Source organism: Rhamphochromis longiceps, linkage group LG16 (genome assembly GCF_057381845.1).
Source record: "Rhamphochromis longiceps isolate RC_006_pf linkage group LG16, R_longiceps_female_GT1.1, whole genome shotgun sequence".
Taxonomy (NCBI): domain Eukaryota; kingdom Metazoa; phylum Chordata; class Actinopteri; order Cichliformes; family Cichlidae; genus Rhamphochromis; species Rhamphochromis longiceps.
Window position 1 is genome coordinate 27,217,324 of NC_140572.1, and position 27,879 is coordinate 27,245,202.

The 27,879-nt window shown below is 39.0% G+C and overlaps 1 protein-coding gene across 1 annotated transcript in view; it reads left to right on the forward strand.

Annotated features, from left to right (window-relative positions):
* Window positions 1–27,879, forward strand: part of erbb4b (erb-b2 receptor tyrosine kinase 4b) — a 361,178-nt gene that overhangs the window by 295,767 nt on the left and 37,532 nt on the right. The window contains exons 18-20 of the mRNA XM_085385312.1: window positions 978–1,100; window positions 3,066–3,164; window positions 9,978–10,163. Coding sequence (XP_085241438.1) covers window positions 978–1,100; window positions 3,066–3,164; window positions 9,978–10,163 — 408 coding nt within the window. The remainder of the gene's footprint in view (window positions 1–977; window positions 1,101–3,065; window positions 3,165–9,977; window positions 10,164–27,879) is intronic.

A 27,879-nucleotide genomic window follows, 5' to 3' on the forward strand; every position in this document is an offset into this window, starting at 1 on the left:
ATTTCATCTGTTTGTTCCTCCACTTGAGCAGTAATGAGACAACAAAAATTTCAACTCCCGTTCAGCTGCCTCAATTATCTGTCTCCCCCAGTCTTTCTCTGTTTTCATCCACCTTTCTCCATCACTCTCTTCTGTTCCCATGTAGTATCGCTTTCACTTCCTTTTACCATAGAGAATGTCATAATAATGGTTCATCATAGTCTAGATTTATCTTCCTGGAAAAAAATTCCATTACAACCCTACTGTAACCACAAGTGCAGGGGCAATAAACGTAACTACAACCAGCTGTCTTGATTTTAGTAGATACACCTATGGTATCAATTTGAAACTCCAATGTCGCTTTGTTCTTGAGTCACAAGTTTTTCAGAAAATTTGACCTCTAACCCTGAGATTCAAACTCATCTGAGATTTTTAGTAGAAACACCTGTAGTATAAATTTGAAAGTCCTACGTTGCTTTGTTCTTGAGTTATCAGTGTCACAAACTTGGGTGTTCATGTTGCTTGTCCACCCACCCAGTGTGTGTGTGTACTTTTCTTACCCACTGGAACCTTCCTTAAGAGTAAATGTTGCATTTGAGTCAAACTTTTGTATGAAATTACTCTTGTTTTTCTACAATTTAAATAGTAATTTCAGTTTCATTGTTATTGTACAACCTGTTTCACTACCTGACTTCCTGGAATTTGGGTCACAGCTTTTAGAAACTGTCCTATCCTCTAAAGAAGGATTTTGCATGGAAGAAAGGTGTGTTTTATTTTGGGGTTTTATTTGTTTTGTTTTTTTCTAATATGGAAGTGTGTTCCTGAGATCCTGAGAAGCTAAATTGCATTTAATTGCTCAGCAACAAGCAATTGGACTAATCCTGTGATAAGTTGTGATGTTTTAATTTAAAGTATCATGAATTAATCTTAGTAGCTTTTGTTATGTAGATTCTAGACTTGTCTTCCAGCACTCACTGACTTATTTATTGCATTCTTAGTTGGTGGAACCTTTAACACCCAGTGGAACGGCACCCAATCAAGCCCAGCTTCGCATCCTGAAAGAAACAGAACTCAAAAGAGTCAAGATCCTCGGCTCCGGAGCTTTTGGAACTGTTTACAAGGTAAAATACAATCAAATGTGAATTAACGGTGACTATTTGCATTTTAGCTTCAAATACTTAACTGCTCCTCTACTAAAAGTGAGACCATGATGTCACATTGTGTTCACATTCTCACTTCATGAGAAAAAGACAAGAGGGACATTGCAGGATCATTAATGACAGGAAATGAGATGGAAGGCTGGAGGCGGGAGATGAAAAGAATAAGTAATAGCAGACACTGAGACCCCTGGGGTGACAGTGAAATAAGAGGTAGCTGAGGTCACCATAAGAGCAATGAAGGGTTGGGTAGAAGTTGGGAAAAAAAAAATCTGAAATTAGAAAAAGCAGACTTTCTCTCACTGAAATTATAATTCGTCTTTTTTTGTGTCCACCCATTCTCATTGTAGCACCTTTTTTTTAGGCCAGAGGTATGTGGCATCAGTGTATGTCCTTTTTCAAAGCAAGGTCTTGCATGCTCTCCTGGGAAATTTCAAGGCACTTCTAGACTTGTAAGGATATGCTGTATAGTCAGTTTCAAGTCTTATAGGTGAGCTATAGAACCCTGACAGGTCTTTTACAGCCAGAAGACATCAGACTTGTACCTAATCTCCATAGCTGAGAGTTCATAGGTTCAGCATTTAGACCAACTTGTAAACTGAGTGCTTTATAGGATGGCTCATACAGCTAAAACACAGTCAGTTAATTAAAGTGTAGCAATATTTAGTTTTATGTTTTATGAATAAAACTAAGGCCACATGCTGTTCCTTGATTTGACCCATATCCATAGTTGGTGGCAATATGCTTAACTGGCTCAACTCAGCATTTCACCATTAAGAGAACAACTTGGAGCTATAGATTCTTCTGTCACATGTTCTGTCACAATGTGCAGTTCATGTGTTGCAACCCGCTCATAGATCACAAGTAATTAAATAAATTAAGAAAGGTGTGTGTAGGTCTGTATTAGTGGTGTAGCATAGTGATGGATGGCTAGGCAAGTATATGGTATACATTGTATGTGCAAAAAAAAAAACCTCAAAGGAAAACTCAAAGCAAAACAGTCCTCCCGTATCACAACTCCTGCAACACAAAACACACAAACAAGTACTAATCCCTAAAGCAGGCTGTAACATATGTAAATAATTTCATTTGTTTTCTAAACATTTTAGAATAAAATGGTAAATTCTGTGTATGGATATCTTCTCCTCCTAATGTAAAATATGTCATTTTATTCTGCAGTGTTGGCTGTAGCAGCCCGTTTGCAGATGCAGTTTTAAATAAATGTGTTGTTAATAAACTGAGGCATTTACAAACCTGTAAACCATTTTTTCCAGTTAGAACATCGATGTCCAAGCTTTCATAAAGTGTGCCCTTAAATTATTGTGCTGAATAATGATCATCTGCAGAATTACATGTAAAAGGAAACATAAAACTGCATCAAATCGATCGTCATTATCACCTAATGACGATAATTCTTTGATGGGATAGTTGTTTTTAGGCTAAGTGTGAAATCTAGGCCTTCTGTCACTCTGGATGTGTAGTCACATAAGGGTGGAACAAAGGTGGAACACATTTTAATCACTTTGAAAAAGTTGAGAGGTACTTCATTTTTCTCCTCTTTCAAATATTCCATCCACTTTGGCAGCTGTTAAATCACTTTAAACCTCCCTAAAATTAGATACTTCAAAATGATTAAATAGTTTTTCCCAAGTCTTTTTGAAGGGCGAAATAACCTTAATCGTACAGCATGCAGTTCATTTTTATAATCAGCCAGTGAGAATATGGAACGTTGTTATTTATAAAGCTGACAAAGTAGAATTTAGAGTGTAAAACGCTCAATTTATTGAGATTCCTGCTGTTCCTCCAGGAGTTATAATACTTTTTTTAAACATCATTTCTGTGAGTAGAGGATTTGTGACTGTGCAATTAGTGTAATGACTCATCATCATGTTGTGTGTGTGTATGTGTCTGTGTGCGTTTCTTCTTTAGGGTATCTGGGTCCCAGAGGGGGAAACTGTGAAAATCCCTGTTGCCATTAAAATCCTAAATGAGGCCACAGGACCCAAGGCTAATGTGGAATTCATGGATGTGAGTATCTTGAAAATAAAATCCAAAAAAAGAGACTTGACAATACAATTCAAACTCAGCTTTTATAAAGATAACATATACGCAGGTAAATTACAAGCTAAATGTAATGTAACAACCTTTTGTTCCAAAGCCTGTTAGTGACACTGTTTAAAGGTGCTGCAATTTATACTTACAGTATGTAAGGGAGCGAACACTGACCTTTTCTTTTAAAGGCCTTTAACCAGCTGTACATTGCATTCGTTGCTGACAAGTTAACTTCAGTTTAGCGCTAAACTAGCCTACAAAAGCGCTACACAGATGGTTGTAAAGTGAAATCTCTAACAACTAAAGTTGAACCCCACAAACAGCAGACTAGAAACCATAAGGGGCCTGTAGGAGCCCTACATATGCAGACATACACGCACCATGCCATGGGCTCCTAGCACAGTGCACTAGGCCCCATTTATAAAACATTCACATCTTGGCTCATTTCAAAAGGAAGAGTGAAAAAAAAATCAAAATTATTACCCTGTGATGATGCAATGCAGATGAAATAACTCATATCAACACACGTACCCATGCACGCACGCACACACACACACGCACACACATTGAAAGCGACCCACTTGCACTCATGTTTTGCACTTAGTTTGACAGTCTAAAAGGAAGAGTTTTGGAGGGTTAGCATTTCTATTTTTATCACGATGTCTTTGATGAATATCCCATATGTGTTTAATTTATGTTCCAAGTGCTTTGGGAGGTTGTCTGACAATCAGAAAATCAGACAGAGAAATGAGATAACAACATGTAGGGGCAATAGAAACAGTGGAGATAACGTATATAACAGCAGAAAGGCATGTGTCCATGTGGATCTACTCATAAACTTGGTTAATTTACCTCCTAAATAGTTTTGGGGTTTCTTTTCTCTTTTTAAGAATACCTTCCATCACCTCTGTCTAGATCCACAGTGGTCTTCTAATGACTGACTGCTGAGCAGCTGGGGGCTCAAGCTTCTGCTCCAGGGAACACCAGTGGTAGTTACAAAGGGAAAGCAGAGTGCCATTCATTTCCTTTGCCATCCATTATTTTCCTGGCAGACTGGGATTTCTGACTGGTGACCTTCTAGCTGCAGGCCACTCAAAGCCCCAGTCTCACTTGCCACTGACTGTTTGAAGAATGTCACAGAGAATTGATTGTCTTTCAACATGCGTGTGTGTGTGTGGTTGGTTCTGTGTAGGAGTTTGCCACTCCTTACCTGTGGTGCAGTAAGAGAAGGGAACCTCTCTTTTTTTATGGCTAACAATAAAATACCAACGCTGTCAGCAAGTGCTTGGCAAAAGGAAAGGGTGTTTATTCCCTGCAGTACTGGCATGTGTGTATCGATCTGCATGCATTTAGGAGTGTGCATGTTTGTGTATAAGGATAACAGCTAGAGCATGCTATTCCTTTAGTTTTGATTAAAGATAATTAAAATCTTATTTTCTTTTTTATTAATGTTTTACTCAGGTATTATTCTCCAAGGCCCTCCAATATATCAGTTTTAATAATGTGAGACATCCATACAATGCACAAAATGCAGCAATCTATAAAGCACTTCGCAACAGTGATCCACAGAAAAGAGAAAAAGTTTCAGTTTAGCTTTTTTTTAAAGAAATTGTTTTACTATTATTACATATTAATACAATTCTGAAGATTTGTAACTACCTTATTTCAGTTTACCTTCATGACGAGCTACAGAAGTAGCACAAGTTTGTAAAAACAGTGTTTCCTAACGCTTGTATTTAATTGTAACAGCAAAATTACAATTCAGTGGGGATGTAAACTTTATACAGTCAGTGTACAAAAAAGAACAACCCCTGCAAATCCCTTTTTGTGTTTTATATAACTGTTATCTCAGCCCAACAGTAGTGCTTTCCAGGGCCTAAAGGGATGTTCACAGGGTTTGTTATTCACAGACATATTCTCTCTCTCTCTCTTTTTACAATACCTAACTACAACTACTACTGCCCCTACCTCTCCACTTAGTGGCTTTAAAGTCTATTGTCACAATTCCTCATGTCATGTGTTTTTCAATTAGTATAATTCTTGTATATACTTCTTTTATATATAGAAACCTCAAGAAATGCTCTTTAGGATGCTGTGGAAGTATTTTGTTTTCTGGATAATAGCTCACAGAAGGGATCTGAATAGGATGCAGGGCTAACAGATTACAGGATACCCCACTGCAGTGCTAAGTAAACACCACAATATAAATTTGCTTGTACGGAATCCTGCAGGCAGAAAGGAAAAGCCAGTCAGTCAAAGACTTTGGCCCAATTTGTCATTACCCTCAGTGTAACTATACCCATCACTGGCATGTAAACAGGGACCTCATTATGTAAGCATTGTGATAGATGAGCCATATCAGTTCTAAAATGTATAGTGGTTGCATCTCTCTGTTAGTGTTCATTGGAGCTTTATGCATTGATTCTCTCCCCAGTAAAAGCAAACGGCCACACCTGCCTGTCTTGTGTATTTTGGCGTATACCTACCCACCCGATGATGAATTTTCAATTGTTGTAAAGTTGCAGGTGAGCAAATTTACGCCTGTTTCTGTCTTTTGGAGAGTTTCTATACCATGGGATTAATAGGGGCCTGTTAGTGTTTATGTTGCAATCATATGCAATATTACAAGCTTCAGGTATAGTTGCTTTGTGTCTACATACTGTAGAGTATAACAGAAAGATTTCATAATACACAACATCAGCACAAAGAAACCATTGCTCTATATTTAAAGGCAAATATTCCTGATTTGCAGCAATCTGACCTTGGTCTATTTACTACATTTTTTTCCTTACTACATAGAATGCTGACAATCTCAAAGTACGAAGTCACTTTGATGTCAAGGTTTTGAATAAAATTGCACTGTTTTTGACTGAGTGGAACCTTGCTGTTCACTTCAAGAGGAACTTCAACCTTAAACAGAATAAGGGGTCCTATGATCTTTGGCAGTTCAGTCTATACTGGTAAACATGATGAATTTTCTAGAAGTGTGAGTCTGGCATTTGTCTTCTGACATTCTGACCCAGTACAACATATTGTGAAAAAGGTGCTAGTGTGTATATGCAGTGGCTTGCAAAAGTATTCAGCCCCCTTGAACTTTTCCTACATTTTGTTACATTACAGCCACAAACATGAATCAATTTTATTGGAATTCCACGTGAAAGACCAACACAAAGTGGTGCACACGTGAGAAGTGGAATGAAAATCATACATGATTCCAAACATTTTTTACATATAAATAACTGCAAAGTGGGGTGTGCGTAATTATTCAGCCCCCTGAGTCAATACTTTGTAGAACCACCTTTTGCTGCAATTACAGCCACCAGTCTTTTAGGGTATGTCTCTACCAGCTTTGCACATCTACAGACTGAAATCTTTGCCCATTCTTCTTTGCAAAACAGCTCCAGCTCAGATTAGATGGACAGCGTTTGTGAACAGCAGTTTTCAGATCTTGCCACAGATTCTTGATTGGATTTAGATCTGGACTTTGACTGGGCCATTCTAACACATGGATATGTTTTGTTTTAAACCATTCCATTGTTGCCCTGGCTTTATGTTTAGGGTCGTTGTCCTGCTGGAAGGTGAACCTCTGCCCCAGTCTCAAGTCTTTTGCAGACTCCAAGAGGTTTTCTTCCAAGATTGCCCTGTATTTGGCTCCATCCATCTTCCCATCAACTCTGACCAGCTTCCCTGTCCCTGCTGAAGAGAAGCACCCCCAGAGCATGATGCTGCCACCACCATATTTGACAGTGGGGATGGTGTGTTCAGAGTGATGTGCAGTTAGTTTTCCGCCACACATAGCGTTTTGCATTTTGGCCATAAAGTTCCATTTTGGTCTCATCTGACCAGAGCACCTTCTTCCACATGTTTGCTGTGTCCCCCACATGGCTTGTGGCAAACTGCAAACGGGACATCTTATGGTTTTCTGTTAACAATGGCTTTCTTCTTGCCACTCTTCCATAAAGGCCAACTTTGTGCAGTGCACAACTAATAGTTGTCCTATGGACAGATTCCCCCACCTGAGCTGTAGATCTCTGCAGCCTGTCCAGAGTCACCATGGGCCTCTTGGCTGCATTTCTGATCAGCGCTCTCCTTGTTCGGCCTGTGAGTTTAGGTGGACGGCTTTAAATTTCTCAATAACTTTGAGAAATTTAAACACACGCACACATATACACACACACACACACACACACACACACACACACACACACACACACGTGTGTGTATGTATATATATATATTTTCCCCCTATAGGAGATGTTTCAGGAGTACGTTAGGTGTTTGGCCATTTAGTACCTGTACATATAGTGGATGTACAGTAGATCCACAGGATCTCGTCTCAAATTTTTGGAGATGATGTGGTTCTGTTGCTTTCAACAGGTGGTTGTCCCCAAGTCCCACTGGAGTGGAATGACAATAATGGTGTTCAGCGTTAAAGGGTAAAGTGTCCACTCCGTTCAGGGACTAGTTGCTGTCCCAAGTGGAGGAGTGAAAGTGTGTTGGATATTATAAGAGATTATGTCCCTCAGCTGGACTAGGAAGCCTCTGTGTTCCCCTGGATGAGTAGGAGGAGATACCTGGGGAGAGGGAGGCCTGGACTCCAAGTATACACCAAGTGAACCAAAATGTCTTCCTAAAGAAATCACATCCGAAGCTACAACCATTCGGTGTAGGGCAGGAGCAATAGAAGTAATATAAGATGATTAGTTTAAATTTTGTGACCTCTGAATATTTATGGTAAAAGGTAACAGAATGCAAAACATACTTAGCTACCCAAAGATGGTCAGATCAAACTTTAGCATACATCTGGCAGTTAAGTTGGATTGTGGTCTGATCACCACTCTGGAGTTCATTTTGAGATCACTGCCTCCAAAGGGTCTCAGTTCAACTGTTGTGAACCAGACCAAATGCGATTGCACAAATGAACTTCACCAGGGAAAATGAGCCAGAGTTTGATTTAAATTGATTAGGCAGCAAAGGTGTGAAAACACCCTTAGAACATCTAAAGCTTGACTTCAGCAGATGACAGAAATCAGTTATGGTCAGTCCAAAACTGAAGTCCTCGATAACACAGGAAGATATGTGCACCAGTTTCCAAAAAACATACATATATGTCAGAATCTTAGTTCTCTGTTCTCACAGTGAATATTCTGACACATTCCACATGCACAAACAAGCCATAAAACAATCATGAAAGAATGCAGAATAGCCTGACCTATGAGGAAATGTTGTTTTGAGTATGAATTTTATTTAGGGAAAGAAACATTCAAACTCTTATCAAACTGATAGAAGTGAAAGAGAAAGTTTAAAAATTACCTTTGTGAGAGTGGTTCATCTCAGTTTTGGTGACACAGCAAGAAGAAGTAAGAAATAAGGGGGGAAGACAAGACACTGTCAGAGATGATAAATGTGTGTTCAAGAGGCTCGTCTGAGCTAACATTAAGGTTGACGTAAATATCACAAAACACAGCCGATACCTAAATCTGTGTGTTGCCTTTGCTTCTAGGCCACCAAGAAAAACAATGGCATAAAAGCATTCATGGTCTTACAAATTTGATTTTAACTAGTGAAATCTTTGTTTAATGGAATCCCTGCAGTAACAAATATTGACAGATGAAAGGGAACAACATCAAGCTACAATAACATTTGTTTTAGTTTAAATCGCTCATCTAAAAGCAGACACAGAAACTTTGTTACATATGAAGCTGAAGTTTACTGCATTAGTCCAGAGTAGCTGACTCTTTGTAGCAGGCCATGAGTAGAGGCTGGCACAAGGTTCAGAAATGAGTTGGCTTGGAGACCTAACTGGTGTAATAATAAGGAGTTGACCTGAAGTACAGGACCATTACAAAAGAACTAAATTGTTTAGAGACCAAAATGCAAGAGCTAGAATTTGGCCATCACACATGTATCACATGGGATACTGAACATGGAGTGAAGAGACTTGATGTGAAGATGAGTCTCAGGTGTGCCAGTTCAGTGAGCGTTGTGAGTGCTGGAGTTGCCAGAACCAGCACTCGCACCAGACAGCCAAGGCTGTTTCCAGGTTATTTTCAAAAGAGTGTCACACTGTAGACTAAAACAAGACATCAGAATAAATATAAAATTGGTGCTGAAAACACAATTTTCAGGCTTGTGTCCTAATGCAGGTGTATTATTTTAAAAGTGAGGCTGTACAAAAACATCATTTAGCATTAAATTCTTCTTTGGCTAAAGTGAAAGGGAAGCTTATTATACTTGTGGGGTGATGCCACATGTGCTGCTCCACTCAATATGTCCCTGCAGACAAAGAAAAACAGACAGGAACTATGAGGAAGAGATGAATAGAAATGTGAAGAGAGAGAGAGAGATGTGCTGCTAGGATCCTAGTCATTTTTTTTTTAATGTAGTGGTCTCCTCAGGTATGTAATTAGCATTCCCAGTAAGAAAATACTTCTTGAAACTCAACTTGTAATTCAGGCTGTGAAAAGTTCCATCTTCTTATCCATTCACAATTTGGAGAACTAAAAGAAAAAACATTTCTTTTATTATTAAATAAAAAAATATTACCAGTAGAAAGAAAAACACAAATAAATACATTTCAGTCTTTTCTGCAGCCAAATTGTTTTGGCACAGTTTACCTCATACCCATCACACAATCTGACATGTTTCTAATAAATAGCATATTTTTTATGTGTTTATTGAAAATGACGACTGTTGGAAATAAACATTGCTGACATACTGTTACAGATTAAAACAGCCACCTGTAATCATTACCCTCCACATGCCTGAGTGTATATCTGTGTCATTCAGGAGGCTCTGATCATGGCTAGCATGGAGCACCCGCACCTGGTCCGACTGCTGGGTGTCTGCTTGAGTCCGACAATCCAGCTGGTCACACAGCTGATGCCTCACGGATGCCTGCTCGACTATGTCCACGAGCACAAAGACAACATTGGATCACAGCTATTGCTCAATTGGTGTGTCCAGATAGCCAAGGTAAGGAAACTGAGCCATTATTACCTATTTAAGTATAAAATACACGATTTGCTAATATGGTCAGTGTATTTACTTTCTAAGTGATATTTGGTGATAAACCTAGTGCGTGGTTTGAGTGGCATTCTGGTTCATTCATCAAGGGTTTTTATTGAATGCATGCTTGAATTTGCTTTGGAAAACAACTACGGTACTGTTCTATTATGTTTCAAGCGATAGAGGCCAAATGCATTACAACATAATTTCTAAACTGAGAAAAAAAAATGTGTTTATGTTAGTCCGTAGCACATGGCCGCAAGCCATGGACAACTGAGTGGCTATTGGTAAAGTGTGAGTGTTTATGGATTCAGCAGCAGACACCGGCACTTCCGTTTCCTCGTCTCTATGTAGAAGTGAAGTAAATAATTCAAAGTCTTACTTAACTTTAGTGGGGGAAGTGTGGAATGCAGGAAATATGTTATAGTATCATGGAGTTTATTACAAATTCTTAGAATTTTGTTGTCAGTATCAATAGCTGACAGATACACATGAAGTCATATGAAAAAGGTTTTCACTGGAGTCTGTGCAGTACCTTTACTGCTTTCATGGAAAATAAGAGAGCCAAATGCTTCTACTTCAGTACTCTTGATTAACGGGATCATCAGCAAAGTTCGGGCAGGCTGCTGGTCTCAAGCATTTAGATTAGTGTCAACACAATGCGACAACCTCCCCAGGGGTGGAAGCAAATTCACCCCAAGATCAAATTGTACAGCACTCAAAAAAATTGCAAGAAACCCAAGAGCTACATCTCTGACTGGTCTCAGTTAGCATGTTAAATGTTAAAGTTCATGACGGTAACATTGGAAAAAAGTGGAACAAGTGTGAGTCATTTGGAAGGGTTTCTGGGAGAATTCCCCGGCCTCTAAAAAGAAAATGGCAGCAATGCAGCTTAGGTTTGCATACTTGCATCTAAACAAATCACAAAACCTCTCGAGACCAAATTATTGACTTTCATGCACAGTAGTGGAAGGGTGAACAATTGTTTTGCAACCAAGGGAGCTGGGCACCTTAGTGTTACTGACTTGACCATGAACATGTTTGTATACCAAAGCATTTTGGAGTAAAGTGTTTACCCCAAGCCAGCTCAGTCATGCAACAGGACATTGATCCCAAGCACAACAGCAAATCTACAGCAAAATGGGTGAAAAGAAAAGAATTAAGGTGTTGCAATGGCCCTGTCAGAGGCCAAACCTCAACCTGATTCAAAATATTATGGCTGGGCTTTCAGAGAGCTGTACAAAACACAATGAAATGAGGCAACAGTGGAAAATAGTGTTGGGTCAAAAATCTTCCACAGTGATATGAGAAACTGATAAAGTCATACAGACAATTATTACTTCAAGTCAGAGGTGTGGACTCGAGTCACATGACTTGGACTCGAGTCAGACTCGAGTCATTAATTTTATGACTTTAGACTTGACTTGAAAAAATGTTCTAAGACTTGTGACTTGACTTGGACTTTTACACCAATGACTTGGGACTTGAATTGGACTTGAACCGGTTTACTTGAAAAGACTTGATATTTTACCCCAAATATAAAATTTAACACGCATATTATATAGAGATTGAAAATGTGACGTCATTCACGGGTAGAACCGCAAAGGATTCTGGGAACTCGTGGCAAGAGGTACTAGCGCACGCAGGCTTTCAATTAAAATCAGTTATACAGCGATAAAAAGAAACACAAAAATGTCAAGAAGCCGTTGTATTATTAACTGCAATAGCCGGTCGCATGACAGCCACGGGAAGCCGACGGGTAAAGAGATCGGTTGTTATCGGATTACGTCGTTGAAGAGAAATTGTTCGAGCCATGTTTCCAAAGTAACAAAGATGCGACGGATGGCCTGGATTGCAGCCATTCAAAGATCAAATATAACGTCCCAGAACACTCCAGCTCACAGGTTAGTCTGCTCCAAGCATTTACACAGAGGTCAGTGTTTTTTAGTAGTTAATACGTCATTTTTCTTAACATAATTGGTGATATAGGTTACAAGTAAGTCTGGCGCTGAACAGAAATTGTCGCGCTATGCTCCTTTATTTATTGTGCATAAATAGTGAATTGTCCTGACACAATATTGCGTTTCGCTTCTGTTATTATGGTACATTGACAAAAACATATACTTTTATTCACAGGATAAAACAGGTTTTTTGTATCACTAATTGCCCAGTACGATTACAGCATACAATATTGTTGTCACTGCTACATTTCTGTGATGCTACCAGAAATTATTTCCACTACTAATTAATTACCGTTGAGCTCAAAGGTCCTATTAATAAACGGTTAATGAATGTGTATTTATGATGACGATTTGTGAGACTGGTAAACTTATGATACGTACGATGGTCTTTACTTTCTACACGGTGCATTTCAAGGTCCTGCACCCATCCGTCGGTAAACTGTACCTGGGCTTGTTGCAGTGACCTGAAGTTACTAAACTTCATGAGTGTATGCACTCACTCCAAGAAGCGTATGATTATAAATATGCATATAAATATGCTAAGATGAGATAGCTGACTTCATCTAACTAGCAAATGTTGTCCAGGCTATGTTGGTGATACAGTTTTTTTTAATGTGTATGATATTTTTGTCATGCGGTTTTAAAGCCGGTCCTACAACCGCATCCAAGAATAACATGCAGCTTATCTCAGAACTGTCGGTGAAAATTATTCTTGGAGCTAGGTTTAATTGAGCTGCATTTTAAAGAGGTGCAATTTCACAATTTGTGTATATTTTCTAAGTTCACTATTTTGTCATGTGTTGAGAAAAACACAGATTTTAAAATTACATGGTCTAATATTTACATTTAGCATATAACTGCAACATTATTTTTTCGTTTTTTTTTTTTTTAAAGACTCGAAAGGACTTGAAATTCAAAATTTCAGACTTGTGACTTGACTCGGACTTTTACACCAGTGACTTGAGACTCGACTCTGACTTGCCTGACATTACTTGAGACTTGACTTGAGACTTGAGGATAAAGACTTGAGACTTACTTGAGACTTGCAAAACAATGACTTGGTCCCACCTCTGCTTCAAGTTATTCGTTGTTGTTCTACAAGCTACTGAATCATAGGCTGTATGATGATGTAGGTATTCACAGGACTGCGGAGTCCTATGAAAACGTTCTGTTTCTTATGACTGTGTTAATGTGTCCGGTTTTCCCATGTCTGTGATTAAATCTCCAAATATCTTGCATTTTTTGAGTGGTTCATGAAATTGTCATACACACCGAAAAATAACAGGTTAAAAAGCCAGGAGAATCCGAATGAAAATGGAAAATGGCTTAGTAATCCCTGTAGTCCCTGATTTTATATCTTAGACAAAATTTTCAATTGCTGTTTTTGGCTACATCAGCAGCAGGCTTTGCCCAAGTGAGTTGCCAAGGGAAAATATTAAACCGTCAGTTAAATTTGGGACACAGTTGTGATCACACCACATATAAAGTGCTCTTTATTTAACACCAAAGGCGATCATAGCTTGACAAATTACGTTGTCAAAAAACAATGAGATAAGCTACATGTACATGAATAAATATATGCCTGCTGTGAACAGTTGTCAACATGGAGAGATTTATAATTCATAAAGGGTAGATATGATAATGTATTATTTACCACTGTGTTGTGTTACAGTGTGTCCCATGCATATATTGTTTTGTGTTTTCAATAATTGGCTACCGCTCCTGGAGACTCAAATAGCCACCAGGGGCCTCGGTTAATAAGGTGCCCACCCTTGAGTTGACACAAACACAAATTGTCCTTCATAAATACAAAAAGAATTCTCTGAATGAGACTCATAATAACGTCTATCTAAACTTGCGTCTTGAAAATACACATTTTTTATTCTGTTTATCTTCAGCGCACGCACTCTTGCAGCCTCACATGGCTATTAAGGTTCTTGCAAGTGACAGGGCTCCATTCTGAGGCAACATCCCTGTGGTCCTCCCTCTCAGTCAAGGCCATGATCATAGCTGTAGATTATTAATGGAGTGATCTGTCATGAGAGCCATACTAATGAGCATATTCATCAGAGCCACCGCATACGCAGAGCTATGATGCCCAGAATTTTTTCTCTATTTTGTTTTATACTTGCATGTTCTGTTACTAAGAATCATTTTCTCTTCCCTATGACTTTTTGGTTTTTGACTCTCTGAATCCAACAGCACTCTCTTCCATACAGTGGGGCAAAAAAGTATTTAGTCAGCCACCGATTGTGCAAGTTCCCCCACTTAAAATGATGACAGAGGTCAGTAATTTGCACCAGAGGTACACTTCAACTGTGAGAGACAGAATGTGAAAAAAAATCCATGAATTCACATGGTAGGATTTGTAAAGAATTTATTCGTAAATTAGGGTGGAAAATAAGTATTTGGTCACCTCAAACAAGGAAAATCTCTGGCTCTCACAGACCTGTAACGTCTTCTGTAAGACGCTTTTCTGTCCCCCACTCGTTACCTGTATGAATGGCACCTGTTTGAACTCATCATCTGTATAAAAGACACCTGTCCACAGCCTCAAACAGTCAGACTCCAAACTCCGCCATGGCCAAGACCAAAGAGCTCTCGAAGGACACCAGGAAAAGTATTGTAGACCTGCACCAGACTGGGAAGAGTGAATCTACAATAGGCAAGCAGCTTGGTGTGAAAAAATCAACTGTGGGAGCAATCATCAGAAAATGGAAGACATACAAGACCACTGATAATCTCCCTCGATCTGGGGCTCCACGCAAGATCTCATCCCGTGGGGTCAAAATGATCATGAGAACGGTGAGCAAAGATCCCAGAACCACACGGGGGGACCTGGTGAATGACCTGCAGAGAGCTGGGACCAAAGTAACAAAGGTCACCATCAGTAACACACTACAACGGCAGGGAATCAAATCCCGCAGTGCCAGACGTGTTCCGCTGCTGAAGCCAGTGCATGTCCAGGCCTGTCTGAAGTTTGCCAGAGAGCACATGGATGATACAGCAGAGGATTGGGAGAATGTCATGTGGTCAGATGAAACCAAAGTAGAACTTTTTGGTATAAACTCAACTCGTCGTGTTTGGAGGAAGAAGAATACTGAGTTGCATCCCAAGAACACCATACCTACTGTGAAGCATGGGGGTGGAAACATCATGCTATGGGGCTGTTTTTCTGCCAAGGGGACAGGACGACTGATCCGTGTTAAGGACAGAATGAATGGGGCCATGTATCGTGAGATTTTGAGCCAAAACCTCCTTCCATCAGTGAGAACTTTGAAGATGAAACGAGGCTGGGTCTTCCAACATGACAATGATCCAAAACACACCGCCCGGGCAACAAAGGAGTGGCTCCGTAAGAAGCATTTGAAAGTCCTGGAGTGGCCTAGCCAGTCTCCAGACCTCAACCCCATAGAAAATCTGTGGCGGGAGTTGAAAGTCCATGTTGCTCGGCGACAGCCCCAAAACATCACTGCTCTCGAGAAGATCTGCATGGAGGAATGGGCCAAAATACCAGCTACTGTGTGTGCAAACCTGGTAAAGACCTATAGTAAATGTTTGACCTCTGTTATTGCCAACAAAGGTTATGTTACAAAGTATTGAGTTGTATTTTTGTTATTGACCAAATACTTATTTTCCACCCTGATTTACGAATAAATTCTTTACAAATCCTACCATGTGGATTCATGGATTTTTTTTTCACATTCTGTCTCTCACAGTTGAAGTGTACCTCTGGTGCAAATTACTGACCTCTGTCATCATTTTAGGTGGGGGAACTTGCACAATCGGTGGCTGACTAAATACTTTTTTGCCCCACTGTATGTTGTAGTTGTGATGTGAGTAATTTAGAACTGATCTGGCTACTGCTAAGTAAAAAAAAAAAAGGATTATTCTGCTGTTTTGCTGTGGTAAGCACAGTGCAGTCTGAAATGCTGTTTCCAGTCAATCTGGACAGCTTCTTGGAGAAGTTTTACACAAGGGGCTTGATGAATAGCTTTGTCTTTATATTAGTGTGATGGGTGAAATGTGGAAACAGCTCAACCATCACACTAATTTGCCTGGGAAGGGAAGTGAAATCCACTTGTAGACTTTGTCATATGTTTAGTCAGTTCTGGCTCTACACAACTGAATACAAGGACTACAATACAGAGTGATAACTGTGATATAAATAAGTGTTATATCTTAATGATTAAATCAGGCATTGGAATGCAGCTGACAAGAGGAGGACTTTAAACTGTCTACCACCTCAAACAAAGTCGCCACTATGAATTTATTATTGGTAAGCCATACAAAAGGTTATACTATAGAACACGTGTTCATGGGCACATTGAGTCTAATGTGCACATGATCTAAGAGGATAACAAGCAGGCCTGCACTGTTGTGAACACAACACCACACAATTTTCATATTGTCTCTTGGCCTTGCATATTACTTATTATTTTCACTTCCCAGTGTTTTCCTTTAACCATGCTAGCAGATCGGCTCCAATGGTCTCTTTCAAATTGAAGTAATGGCCTTCCTTTGTGTGTTCTCCCTTTGCCCGAGTCGGTTTTCTCAAGCCTTCTCTTAAAGTTCAAAGACTGTTCAGTGTTTCTCGAAAGAATCTCCACCTCTAAAGTAAGACTGATTTTTTTATTTTTATTTTTTAAAGAAAAAGAAAGTTAAGTTAAATCACAGATAATCATGGACTGGATCCTACTATGAGTTTGACATTAAGTGGAAAAAATTGAAATGTGTGAAGGACTGCCATCAAACTTGGGACAGGCAGTAATTTACCCACTGGAACATATTTCTATCTGTCTGCTGAAGTTTCATCGAGCCACTAAGCTCTTAAAAAGAAAAAGAAAAAATCACATAAAAAAATCAGACTAAGACTGACAAGCTGGCAATGTCTATTCTAAGAAAAGATCGAGGAAATATTGCGTGAATTGTACTGAAATTCTTTAAGCCTTTTAGCTTATTCAACTTTCTGTCAACTACATCTTTCTGCATCAATCTTTGTCAGAGCAGAAGAAGGTGGTTGGATGCAGTTAACCCTCTCCAGGCAGGCGTTGCAGATTTGCAACAGTTAAATACTAACAACCTGATTACCTCACATACATATTTTATGAGTTTTTTTTACTCAGAAGTACCACTGCAGGACTTGGTTGTGCATTAGCAACAAAAAGTTTAATTTGAGCCTGAGAGGGTTAAAAGGATTGACACTGATCACGTGGAGGACATATAGTCTGTTCTATTTAAATGTCTTTTTCCTAGTGCGTAACTTTTGATTTTTGTCTTGCTTTTTGTCTTCTACGGTGTCTCACATATATATCCCTATTACTTATTGCTATAGCTACCAAGACTGTCAGCAAGGACTTCTTGTTGAGACACTCAACAAGAATACCGAAGCCAATCAAAATGTGGGATATTTTCTCAAGATATGGTACAGTAGATACAAATGCTGTGCAGTCTCACATAGAGTGGGATATCTGCTCATGCTAGGTTGCAGTGTTTATACTCCCAGAAGTCCAACACTGCTTTTTTGCAAAGCAGCTAGTGTGCAAATGATCCACACAAGGTGTCCTTGGTCCTTGGCATTTGCTTGGTTGTGGCAATGGTGACACTTGTCTCAATCCGAATAAATCACAAGTCCTGGTTTAGCATCAGATTTAAGTGCTAGTGATTAATGCATTAATAACGCATCTGTAATCACTGTGTTAAAAAGTTCAATTAAAATGTGACAAGAAGTGTCTGTATGATGCCATCGAGCTTGTGATTTTTTATTTTATTTAACAGCTCGGTGTCCCATTAACTATAAGACTTGTCTCAGTATCAAGTAGTGACAGCAATTCAATGCCACATTTTGGACAACGTTACGCTGTAGGAATGCCTCGCCGAGCCAAGCATTATAGTAGAAATTCTTTACTGAATACACCACCACCTTTTCTACTTCTTTTGTCAACATTGCTGGCCTGGGTTGCCTCCAAGTCAGTGATTGTGTGAATGTGTGTGTGGTGAGAGGGCCACACTGTGTGTTTCACAGGGTCATTTCTCAGTGTAAACCAGACTAGGCAAACATGCTTCTCTCCAACTCATTACATACATCCCCAGGGTTCCAATGAAAACTCAGTTCACTCATTTCCCCAGTCTACTTTGTCTATTCTCCCTCTCCTGTCTGTATTTATTTCAGTATGTGAATCTCCAATTTTTCTTTTTCTATACCTCTTGTCTGAGCACTGTAGAAAGAAGAATATACCCTAGGCTCCCATGGATGCTTATTTTTGTTTGCAATCTTTTGTTGGTACAAATATTGGACTCTCTATTCTCATGTCAGTAATAAGGCAGTGTTGACTCACCATACGCCGATCTCTGTGATAAACTACCCACTGGCTGGTTGTTTTATTTTTCCCTTTGAGCCCACTTTGTAAAGCCATGTTCCTATAAGCAACTAGTGCTACATAGATTTGTTACTGTGCTGTATATGGCACAGCCCGACTTTGTATGTGTTTAACATATATTAACAGTGGCTATATAAAGGGAATAGTATTATAATTAGTGGTAATAGGAGGAGGAGTAGCAGCAGCAGTACTACTTTTTAAAAATTATTTAATGATTTTGTATTTTGATTTATTGCCTAGTAGTCATGATTGGAAGCAAAAATTTAAATAAAAATTTATTTTTGGCGAGACACAATTTTTCAAGGGCACCATCGACCTCAGGGCTAAGATCTGCTCTTGGACTAATGTGAAAACCTTAATAAATTAAAATGACTGCAGCAGTGTTTTTGGTTTTCCTCTTTTCTTTTTTTGAAGGAAGTGATTGTGGTAGCCTAGCAGGGGGTGCACTCCTTACTCTTAAATTTAAATTCAAATGGACAATGTTTCAATTAAACTTGAGAAGTGATTAAAACAGACATGAAGATGCGCTTAAATTAAACAAGCTAATATTTACCCATGGGAATCGGAGGTGGGGATGGGGGGGGGGGGTTATATTCTGGTCGCTAACATTAAATCATATAGTTATTTATGTAATCATGAAAGACCACCGCAAAAAAAAAGAAAAAAGAGCTTCAGAATTAATTAGATTGGACATGAAAGAGAAGGAGACAGTAAGAGCAAGAGAGGAAGAGAGATAGGCGGACACTTGTTGACGTTTCTAAGGTTTGGTAGTATCAAAGGCTCGATGCTTGTGATCTGCGCCGCGCTCCATGTCTTAACATGAGGTTTGAGAGCAAGGGTGCTATCTGCCAAAGCTTGCTTGGAATCAAACATCTGAATGCAATTTGAATGCTTTGCTTTGAGAAACAGAGGGGAGAGAAAGAGGAGAGCATTTGATAGTCTGTGTAAAAACTGAAACAGGGATAGCTGAGATCTGGAGATTCTACTGATATTGCCCTGGTAAAGATCCATCTTCATTTTTTTTTTTAATTGTAGGACTGTCTTGAAACATGTTGCACCCTGTATTCAACATGTTGTTGTAATTGTCAGTGTATCCAAATAAAAATGAAATCATAATTGATACAGGGAGCCCTATCTGCAGAGATACTGATATCTCTTGATTAGGGGTTTAATGGAAATCCAACACATTAGCATATACAGCATATACTGTTTGCATATTAATTACAGGTTTTGATCATTTTATTTATGAGTCAACTAGAAGTGTCATTCTGAGAAACTGCTGCCTTTTGCCATATAGAGTTTATTTGCTCACTACCAATCAGGCAGAAGTTGACACACATCAAATGCATTTAGGTTTGTATTCACTGCTGTGTGCAGACAGCGTTTTTTGTTGTCTAATGAACATTTCATTGTTAACTATTTTGATAATATTCATTAGTTCTTTTGAACAGTACACAGTTGTCCTTTTGGCCACAATGAGACACATGGGTAATACCTGAGAATAATACCAGATGCCTTAAAAATTTAAAAGCATGTAATTTAAAATCAGAAATATCTTTAAACTCAAGATGTCACCACATAATGAGCTAGCTAGTAAAACATCTCGAGTAAAATCACTTACTGGGGTTTTGAAATAATAACCTGCAGTTGTATTACTGTTTTTTATTTATAGCTGTGAAAATACTGTTTTGCTTTCACCTGGTTGGGGTCTTTGCTCCAAATGAATAGGAAAAAAATCGAATAATCGTGAGGTTGATAGACTGACTGGTGCAGCATCAGTGGCAGTGTAGATGTTGTGTTGGAACATGGTGAAAAGGTTGTTGAGCCTGAGGCATTAGCTCAGGATTTGCCAGTCTTCCTGCTTTCAAATTCTCACATACAGCACGGTGACAAGCTTTGGTTTGTTAAAGAAAGAATAGAACATGGATACGAGCAGCCAAAAGGTATTTTAAGTTAGAATAGCTGTGTCTTTACATCAAAAGGTGCTAATTTGATTGGTTTAGGCATACAATTAGTATTACGTCCTTGCTGCCTTCCTCTGCAGGCATTTTTGGATCATGTAACTGGGAACAGGAGGGGAGGGCAGAACACATTGTAAGGATTACATTTCCCATCTGGACAGGGAATGACTTGGGATTTTCCCAGGAAGAGATCGAGGGCTTGGCTAGAGAAAATTGAAAAGGACATCTGGGATACCTTGCTCAGTCCACTGCCACTATGACCCAGACCAGATAAGCAGTGGAAAATCAACAGATGGAAGATGTACAGATGGATGGCCTTGTGGTCTTAGTAGTTGGGGTTTGTTCTACCTGAAAAATGTTTGTTGATATTTTTTTTTAAGAAAAGTGACACTTGGTCATGAAACTTGGATTGGCCTGAATGCAAAAACACACACCGCAAGGCAGCAGACAGATAAGTCACTGTAAAGGACAGAAGGCTATACAAAGACTATACGACTGTACTGACTTATAGTTGCAGTGTTGTCAGTCAAAAGAAAACACAAACAAGACAAGAGAAAAAACATTCTCTCTTCCTTTCTTTCTTTTCCTCTGACTCTGCCTTACTGAGTCACTCATTCACACACACACACACACACACACACACACACACACACACACACACACACACACACACACACACACACACACTCATACGCAGCAGTGACACGGTTTTAACAGTGTCTGGCTGAGTGAAGATGGATGTGGCCAGGTGGGGGAAATAGATGACTGCAGGCAGCCCACACAATGGATGAGACTGGCAGCTCAGGGAGACGGGTCGACACTAATGAGTGACTGCCAAACACACACACAAACTCACACAGGTAAACGGAAGCTTGTAGACATCCGAACTTGAAAACACAAACATTAACAAAGTGATTGAACACATGCAAACAAGCATCATCCATGGATGATGAACAAGGATCATTCAGAAGTGTTCGTCTGTGCTCTCGTGTCAGGCGCTTCAGTAGATTACTCCTGCTATTAACAGCAGCCGATAGTTTTTTCTCCCCAGGACATAGCTTACATATTACTGTAATGTTCTTGTCTGCTTGTTTCAGAGAAGTGAAGAGCATGTCCATTTCATAAAACAGCCACTTGAGCCACTCGCTTCAGCCGAGTCCGACATCTTCCGCTTTAGAATACGACTATGCAGCAAACTGGCGCGAAATGACGTGCACCTGCACTACAGCGATGTTAAAGTGGCAGAGTTTACTTCTACGTTTAGAAGATAAATTATTGAAATTAAATAATGATATTCAGCGAGTTTAATTATTTTACAATGTATTGCAAGTACATTGTAAGTAACTGTAATTAAAATACCTAAAAATGAACAGTAATTAGTTACTCTACTTTTTCAGTGGAAAAGTAATTTAATTACAGTAACACATTACTTAGTAACGCATTACACCCAACATTGGTGATGGATCAAGAATCCATCTATAACTTGCAGGACACCGGCCCTCGAGGCCTGGAGTTCGACACCTGTGGCTTAGACCCACTTCACTTTCAATTACTAAGCTGCCACTGTAGATACATCCTCACTAGCTACTCTAGAATTGACTCAAACCTTGCTGTGTGTGTAACAATATAACAGATTAAGAGTCTGGTAATGTGAACTGTAAGTCTGAATGAATTACAAACATGTCTATTTGAGCAGTTATGGTCAAAGATAAATCAATGAGTGGATTTGTGTTTTTGAGTGTGATGTCTGGTTGACATGTCCGCTGTTTTGCCAGAGCCAGGTGCCAGGCTCTGTGACATCTCACCCACCCGGGCTGCAACATACCTGCCAGCTCTTTGAATTGAGGACAAGGTGAAAGCGGATTAACTAATTGTGATACATTGCTTACTGCATGACAATATCAGATGGTGGCCTCCATAGATTACTTTGTCAAAGATTCACTTTTTATGTATGAGGTGATATCACAGTCGTTCCTCCTGTAAATTGTAATAACATTTTTTTCACACCCACGATTCTGCAAAAATGCACATCTACAAGAAATTATTAAATGCTAATCTCCCTAGCCCTTTGAAATGTAAAGTCCAAATTAATAGTTATAATTTATTGATATATGTAGTCATTTGCTCCATTAATTAGACTTACCTCATTTACATAAACCTTAGTTTATCTCGTCACGGTGGTTGAGGCAGAACATTTGGCAGGTTTTGCATCTTGTTTTTGTAATTGAAATACTCTCCCTGCTAAAAGATTTGCCCAGCATATATCATTTATTGCTATATAAAAATGTTAGAAGTGTCTTAAGTAGCTCCCAACACTATCAATTTTGGTAGAGAAGAAGTCTTTTTGGTGTTTTAATAATGCACTTGCCAAAATGAGAGAGACTAACTGCAAAGAAAAAGCAATCAAAGTCAAGTACAACCAACATGCCATTAAACCTTTTAATGGTCTCAACCTCTCCATATTCCAGTTCACTGCAATTAGCAATAAAATTGTTAATGGGAGTGGACTTATGATGTAGCTGTAGTGGAGGTCAAGTTACACGGTCACACATAAAGACCTACACCATCAGTTATTTTCAGTGGTCTCTGACTCATAGAAAGGACATTTCTTTCTTTCTTTCTTTTTTCTTCTGTCTTCAATTATTTCTCAGGGAAAAAATACAATTTCAAGTACATGAGTCAGACTTCAGAAGCACAAATTCCTCTGTGTCTGCAAACCTTTTTCATCAGACTTTATTATGTTTAAAGATTTTTTTTCTTATTTTCTGTTTTAATTAAAGGTATACAAGCAATAACATTTCTGAAAATGTCATATAATAAAAAGACACCCACCTAAATTACAGCCTAGTGTCTTAAAAGGGAATAATATAGTAACTAATAAAGCTTACATTTTTGCTTGTAAGCCATTAGCAACTACTTAACCTTAAAACCAAGCTATTCTCCTCTCTGGAAGATCCGTTTGAGCAGCGTCATCTACAGCAGGGGTAGGCAAACTCCAGGCCTTGAGTGCCGGTGTCCTGGAGGTTTTAGATGTGTCCATGATCCATCACAGCTGATTTAAAGGGCTAAATGACTCCTCAGCATTTCTTGAAGTTCTCCAGAGGCCTGGTAATGAACTAATCATTTGATTCAGGTGTGTTAACCCAGGGTGCGATCTAAAACCTGCAGGACACCGGCACTCGAGGCTTGGAGTTGCCTACCCCTGATCTACAGCTTACAGCAGCCAGAAAACCAGTTCACTAAAACTGCAGAACAGAACAAGAAGCATAACCAGACTGACAAGAGATGTAGAGTCAGACATTGTTACAGAAAAGAACCACTCTGTGTCTCTACTCAATCGAGGCATGAGAAATGATATGCCAAAGCACCTGCTTTGAATTGAGCCATACTGCCTACATTAGCACAACCAGAGCAGGTGGGTTTTGTTAAATGAAGATTCACCTTGGGCACCTTGAAATACATTTTGGATAGAGTGTCAAAATGTCATACCCCAGAGGATGTAAAACTAGATATTTATAGTTTTCAATCGAGTCAACCAACCTTAGTAACCATAAAGTTTATTTATGTCTTCATGTATGGACACAGTCTATTCTGAACTGTTTTCAAAGTAATATATTAAAACAAAGCAAAGATAGTTTTTGTATTTTGTGGGGGTTTCTTTTAAGCATAAAAACTAACTAACTTGGCTAATTTGGAAGTGATAATGTCCTAAGTAAATAACCTGCTTAATTAAGCTGTTAACCTACATAAAAGAAGCTTACCTTAACAAGAAACATAGCTAACTACTTGCACTAGAAACTTTTTCCCAAGTAAATAAATTAAAAGTTTAGATCAAAGTGTAACTTACATTTTTCAGAACAACTTTGAAAATATTGTCTGTTTGGAAAGTGCATGATGTGTCATTAACAGTCATAAAACGGCAAGCTTCCTAATTCAAGGTCCCAGGCTCTGCTCTGCTGTTTTATTTAGCATAACTGCGATTCAAGCAATATACAGTAGCTATCAATATAAATGTGATGTGAATACACCATCTACAGTAGTTGTAGAATTATTCAGTGCATAGTTGTACTGGTACTTGTTGTTTAGAGGTTTGGGAGTTTGGAAATTAGTTTATGCTCATACAGGCCTGCTTATCTCAAGTGTTTGAGGGAAATTTGAATAATATCATTACATGAAACTGCAATGTTTGTAATTTAACTTTCCTTGTCCTTATCCATTTCTGCGCCCCTGTGCCTATGAAGCCTGTTTGAGCAGATTCCTTTTCCGAGCACATCTTAAAAGCCAGCATAGGACATTTTATAAGCTAACAGCTCTTTTTAAACCCTTTCAAGGGTCCCGGTAGAATTGTCACAGCTCAAGGTTGTGTTGGGATGTCATCGGTATCATCTGAGAAATGAAGCAAATGAAGCTAAACTATAGAAAACCTGTCCTACTCATTTCTCCTGATCAGGACTCAAGGTTCCACATTGTTGAAGCTGTTATCATGGCAGAGACAGGATCCCCCTGTTACAATTTGGCTTTTGTTAGAACTCGTTGACAGCATGCAGGCAAGTCTCACGCTGCCTTTGTCAAATTGGGGCTGTCTATAAAGGCCTCACACACTCATGGTCTTACACCCGCACACACACACACACACACATACACACACGTTGATACATTCGAAAGCTCAGAGGAAAAGAAAGTACAATATTGATGACAGTCTTCACTGTCTCCAAGGCTTACCACAAAATCAACTTCCATCAGACACACATGCACACACACACGCAATAGAGGGTTTCAGTGTGCAGACAGGCAAGAGTGCACTCTTAAAAGGGGGCTCAAATGCACACCATCATATATATAGACATACATTTGCACACACATGCACGTCTTTGTATGCTCACGTGCATATATGTGCAGATACAGTCTCTCCTTTGTCTCTGGAGACAGTGTATGCATTATTTACTGAAATGACAGTGGACAAAACACACTAAGATTACAAAAATAGCAAGAATTTCAGGAATGGACAATGCTGTCTGGTTTTATTTTTCAGTATACCTTTTGAGTATTTGATTAATATTGAAGGATGTTTTTTCTTGGTTAATAGTAATAGCAAACGAACTGGTAGCTTTTATTGAAAGTGTAATGCAGCATAACATAAAAATACTCAAGTAAAGGACTACCTCAAATTGAATTCCTCAAATTTCACTTTAAGGTGCTATACTTGAGTGACTGTGCTGAATTGCATTGCACAGTTAGCAAGGTTGTTTTATAGTGTGGTTGCAATTAAGAAAGGGGAAATGCGGCAAATAATTTTCTTTCAAGCATGAATTCAGATTGATTACACTTTTGCTTCTGGAGCATAATAATAATAATAAAAAACAAACATTTATTAGACACTCGGTACTCAACAGATACTCTCTACATCAACCCATTCCACAGAATTCCTGCTCGATTATCAAGCTGCCGGCCTCGCAAAAGATCAATCATAGATCACAGTTAATGTCTCCCGTTTCGACACCCAGTGATTGCCTGGTTATTATCCCACTAATTATGACTATCATCATTATTATCATTTCTCTATTACAGTTCATTACTCCAGCACTGAAAAAAGGATGGTATAATGGTCTAAGTGGCAGTTATTCCATTTATTGATTGGTTGTAAGGTGCAAACCTTGTTGCATGCTGTTTTCTCCTCTGACTGAAAGTGTCTGAGAGCTGACAAGTTATTGCCGGGTTTTGAACTATCGGGCTGTAAAACGGCAAACTCACCAAACAAATAACTGACAGTGGGCAGGCATTTAATACACTTTGCTCACAGGATTGACTGCAATGTAAACAACTATTTGCTGTTGGGCAAAGCCAGGGGGGTAAAGTATATTTTATGATGAGCTATTTTATTGAGGCAATCAAAGATCAAACAACTATTTGATTATTGAAAATCAAATATGGCCAATGCATGCTTTTGTGTTAATATAGTAACTCAAAAGAAAATGCCTGCAGATAAAATATTTTCACACTAGGGAAAATTGCTTGATCACATTTTCTTTCAAACAACCACACAGGCAATTTGCCATAAAGATCTGCACCAGTGCACACTCTGGTACCTAGCGAAACAGTAATCTACAAGTAAATTTGTTATTTTCCGAAAATCAATATTCCATGCTTTTTTTTCTTCCCGATTCAAAAACTTGGTTTGGGTTGATGCCAATTGAAGGTCTATACACTATATTTACACACGAGTATTGCCTCCAGCCAGATTTGCATCAGCCTAAAGAGTGTAACCTGACAGCTCATTGCTTGTATTGAACATGTACAGTGCAGTTATTGTCTTGTCCAGCTTCCATTTAAGGGAGCTTTAAGAACTACCCACTATCCTACTTGAAAATAAAGAAGTGTACACACTTGAAGACTCTTCCTGTAGGCAACATTACAGTTCAAATCAAACGCAGTTGATATTTACTCAAGTGCTTTCTCAGCAGTCTTTCAACACACCCACCCCTTTGCAAACAACCCCAGGCAATCTCCATACACTCCCTCACTGGAAAGCACAAACAGACCAGGCTCAGTAGATAGCGAGACTGTCCCACCTTTGGGAGGTGAAAAAATCCGAATAAACCCCTGCTCTAAATAGTTGCGGTTTCTCGCAGTCATCATCCTTAGTCAACAACTGACTCATAACCTATGTTGTTAAACGCCAGATGCACAAGCTGTACCAATGCGATTAAGGACATAAAGGAATATCGCATCATGATGTTGTTGGCAGAACATAAATTATCTCCGTGAGAGTCAAATATCTCTGAGTCAAGACAAATACACTTAGGGTTAGACTGACAACCATGCATTTTGGGATTTAATGACATAAGCAGTGAACCATTTTCATTGGCCGTAGGGTTATACTCAGTTCATAGAGGAATGTATTTACATTCAGCTCGACAGCATACAGACATTGAATGAATCCTGAAATCCGTCTGACTCCTATAGTGACGCGATTCTGCTGCTCTCTTACGCTATAAAGAGCATTTTGATGGTATGGTTTGATCTTCTTGCTGCAAATTATTGCAGGTTCACAAAGATGTTCAGAGTCACCTTTAACCCATCCATCCTGATGTGGTTGGTCTCTTTAAAGATAATAGTGCCCACACACATGCAAAAGATCTTGGTCACATAGCGCTCCATCAAAACATCAAATGAGAGGAAATTGCTTTTGAAGATTAATGCTCAATCATATATCCAGTCAAGTCAAAAAATCCAGAAACTTCCTGGGACACTTAATGTTGTTTGGGGATTTTTTTTTTCTTTAATTGGTCAGCTGTTTGTAATTGTGAGGCACACAAGTCGAGTTAAGTAACACAGAAAAAGTAATTTTAAACTTTACTCATAGGAGTAATTGTTAAACTTA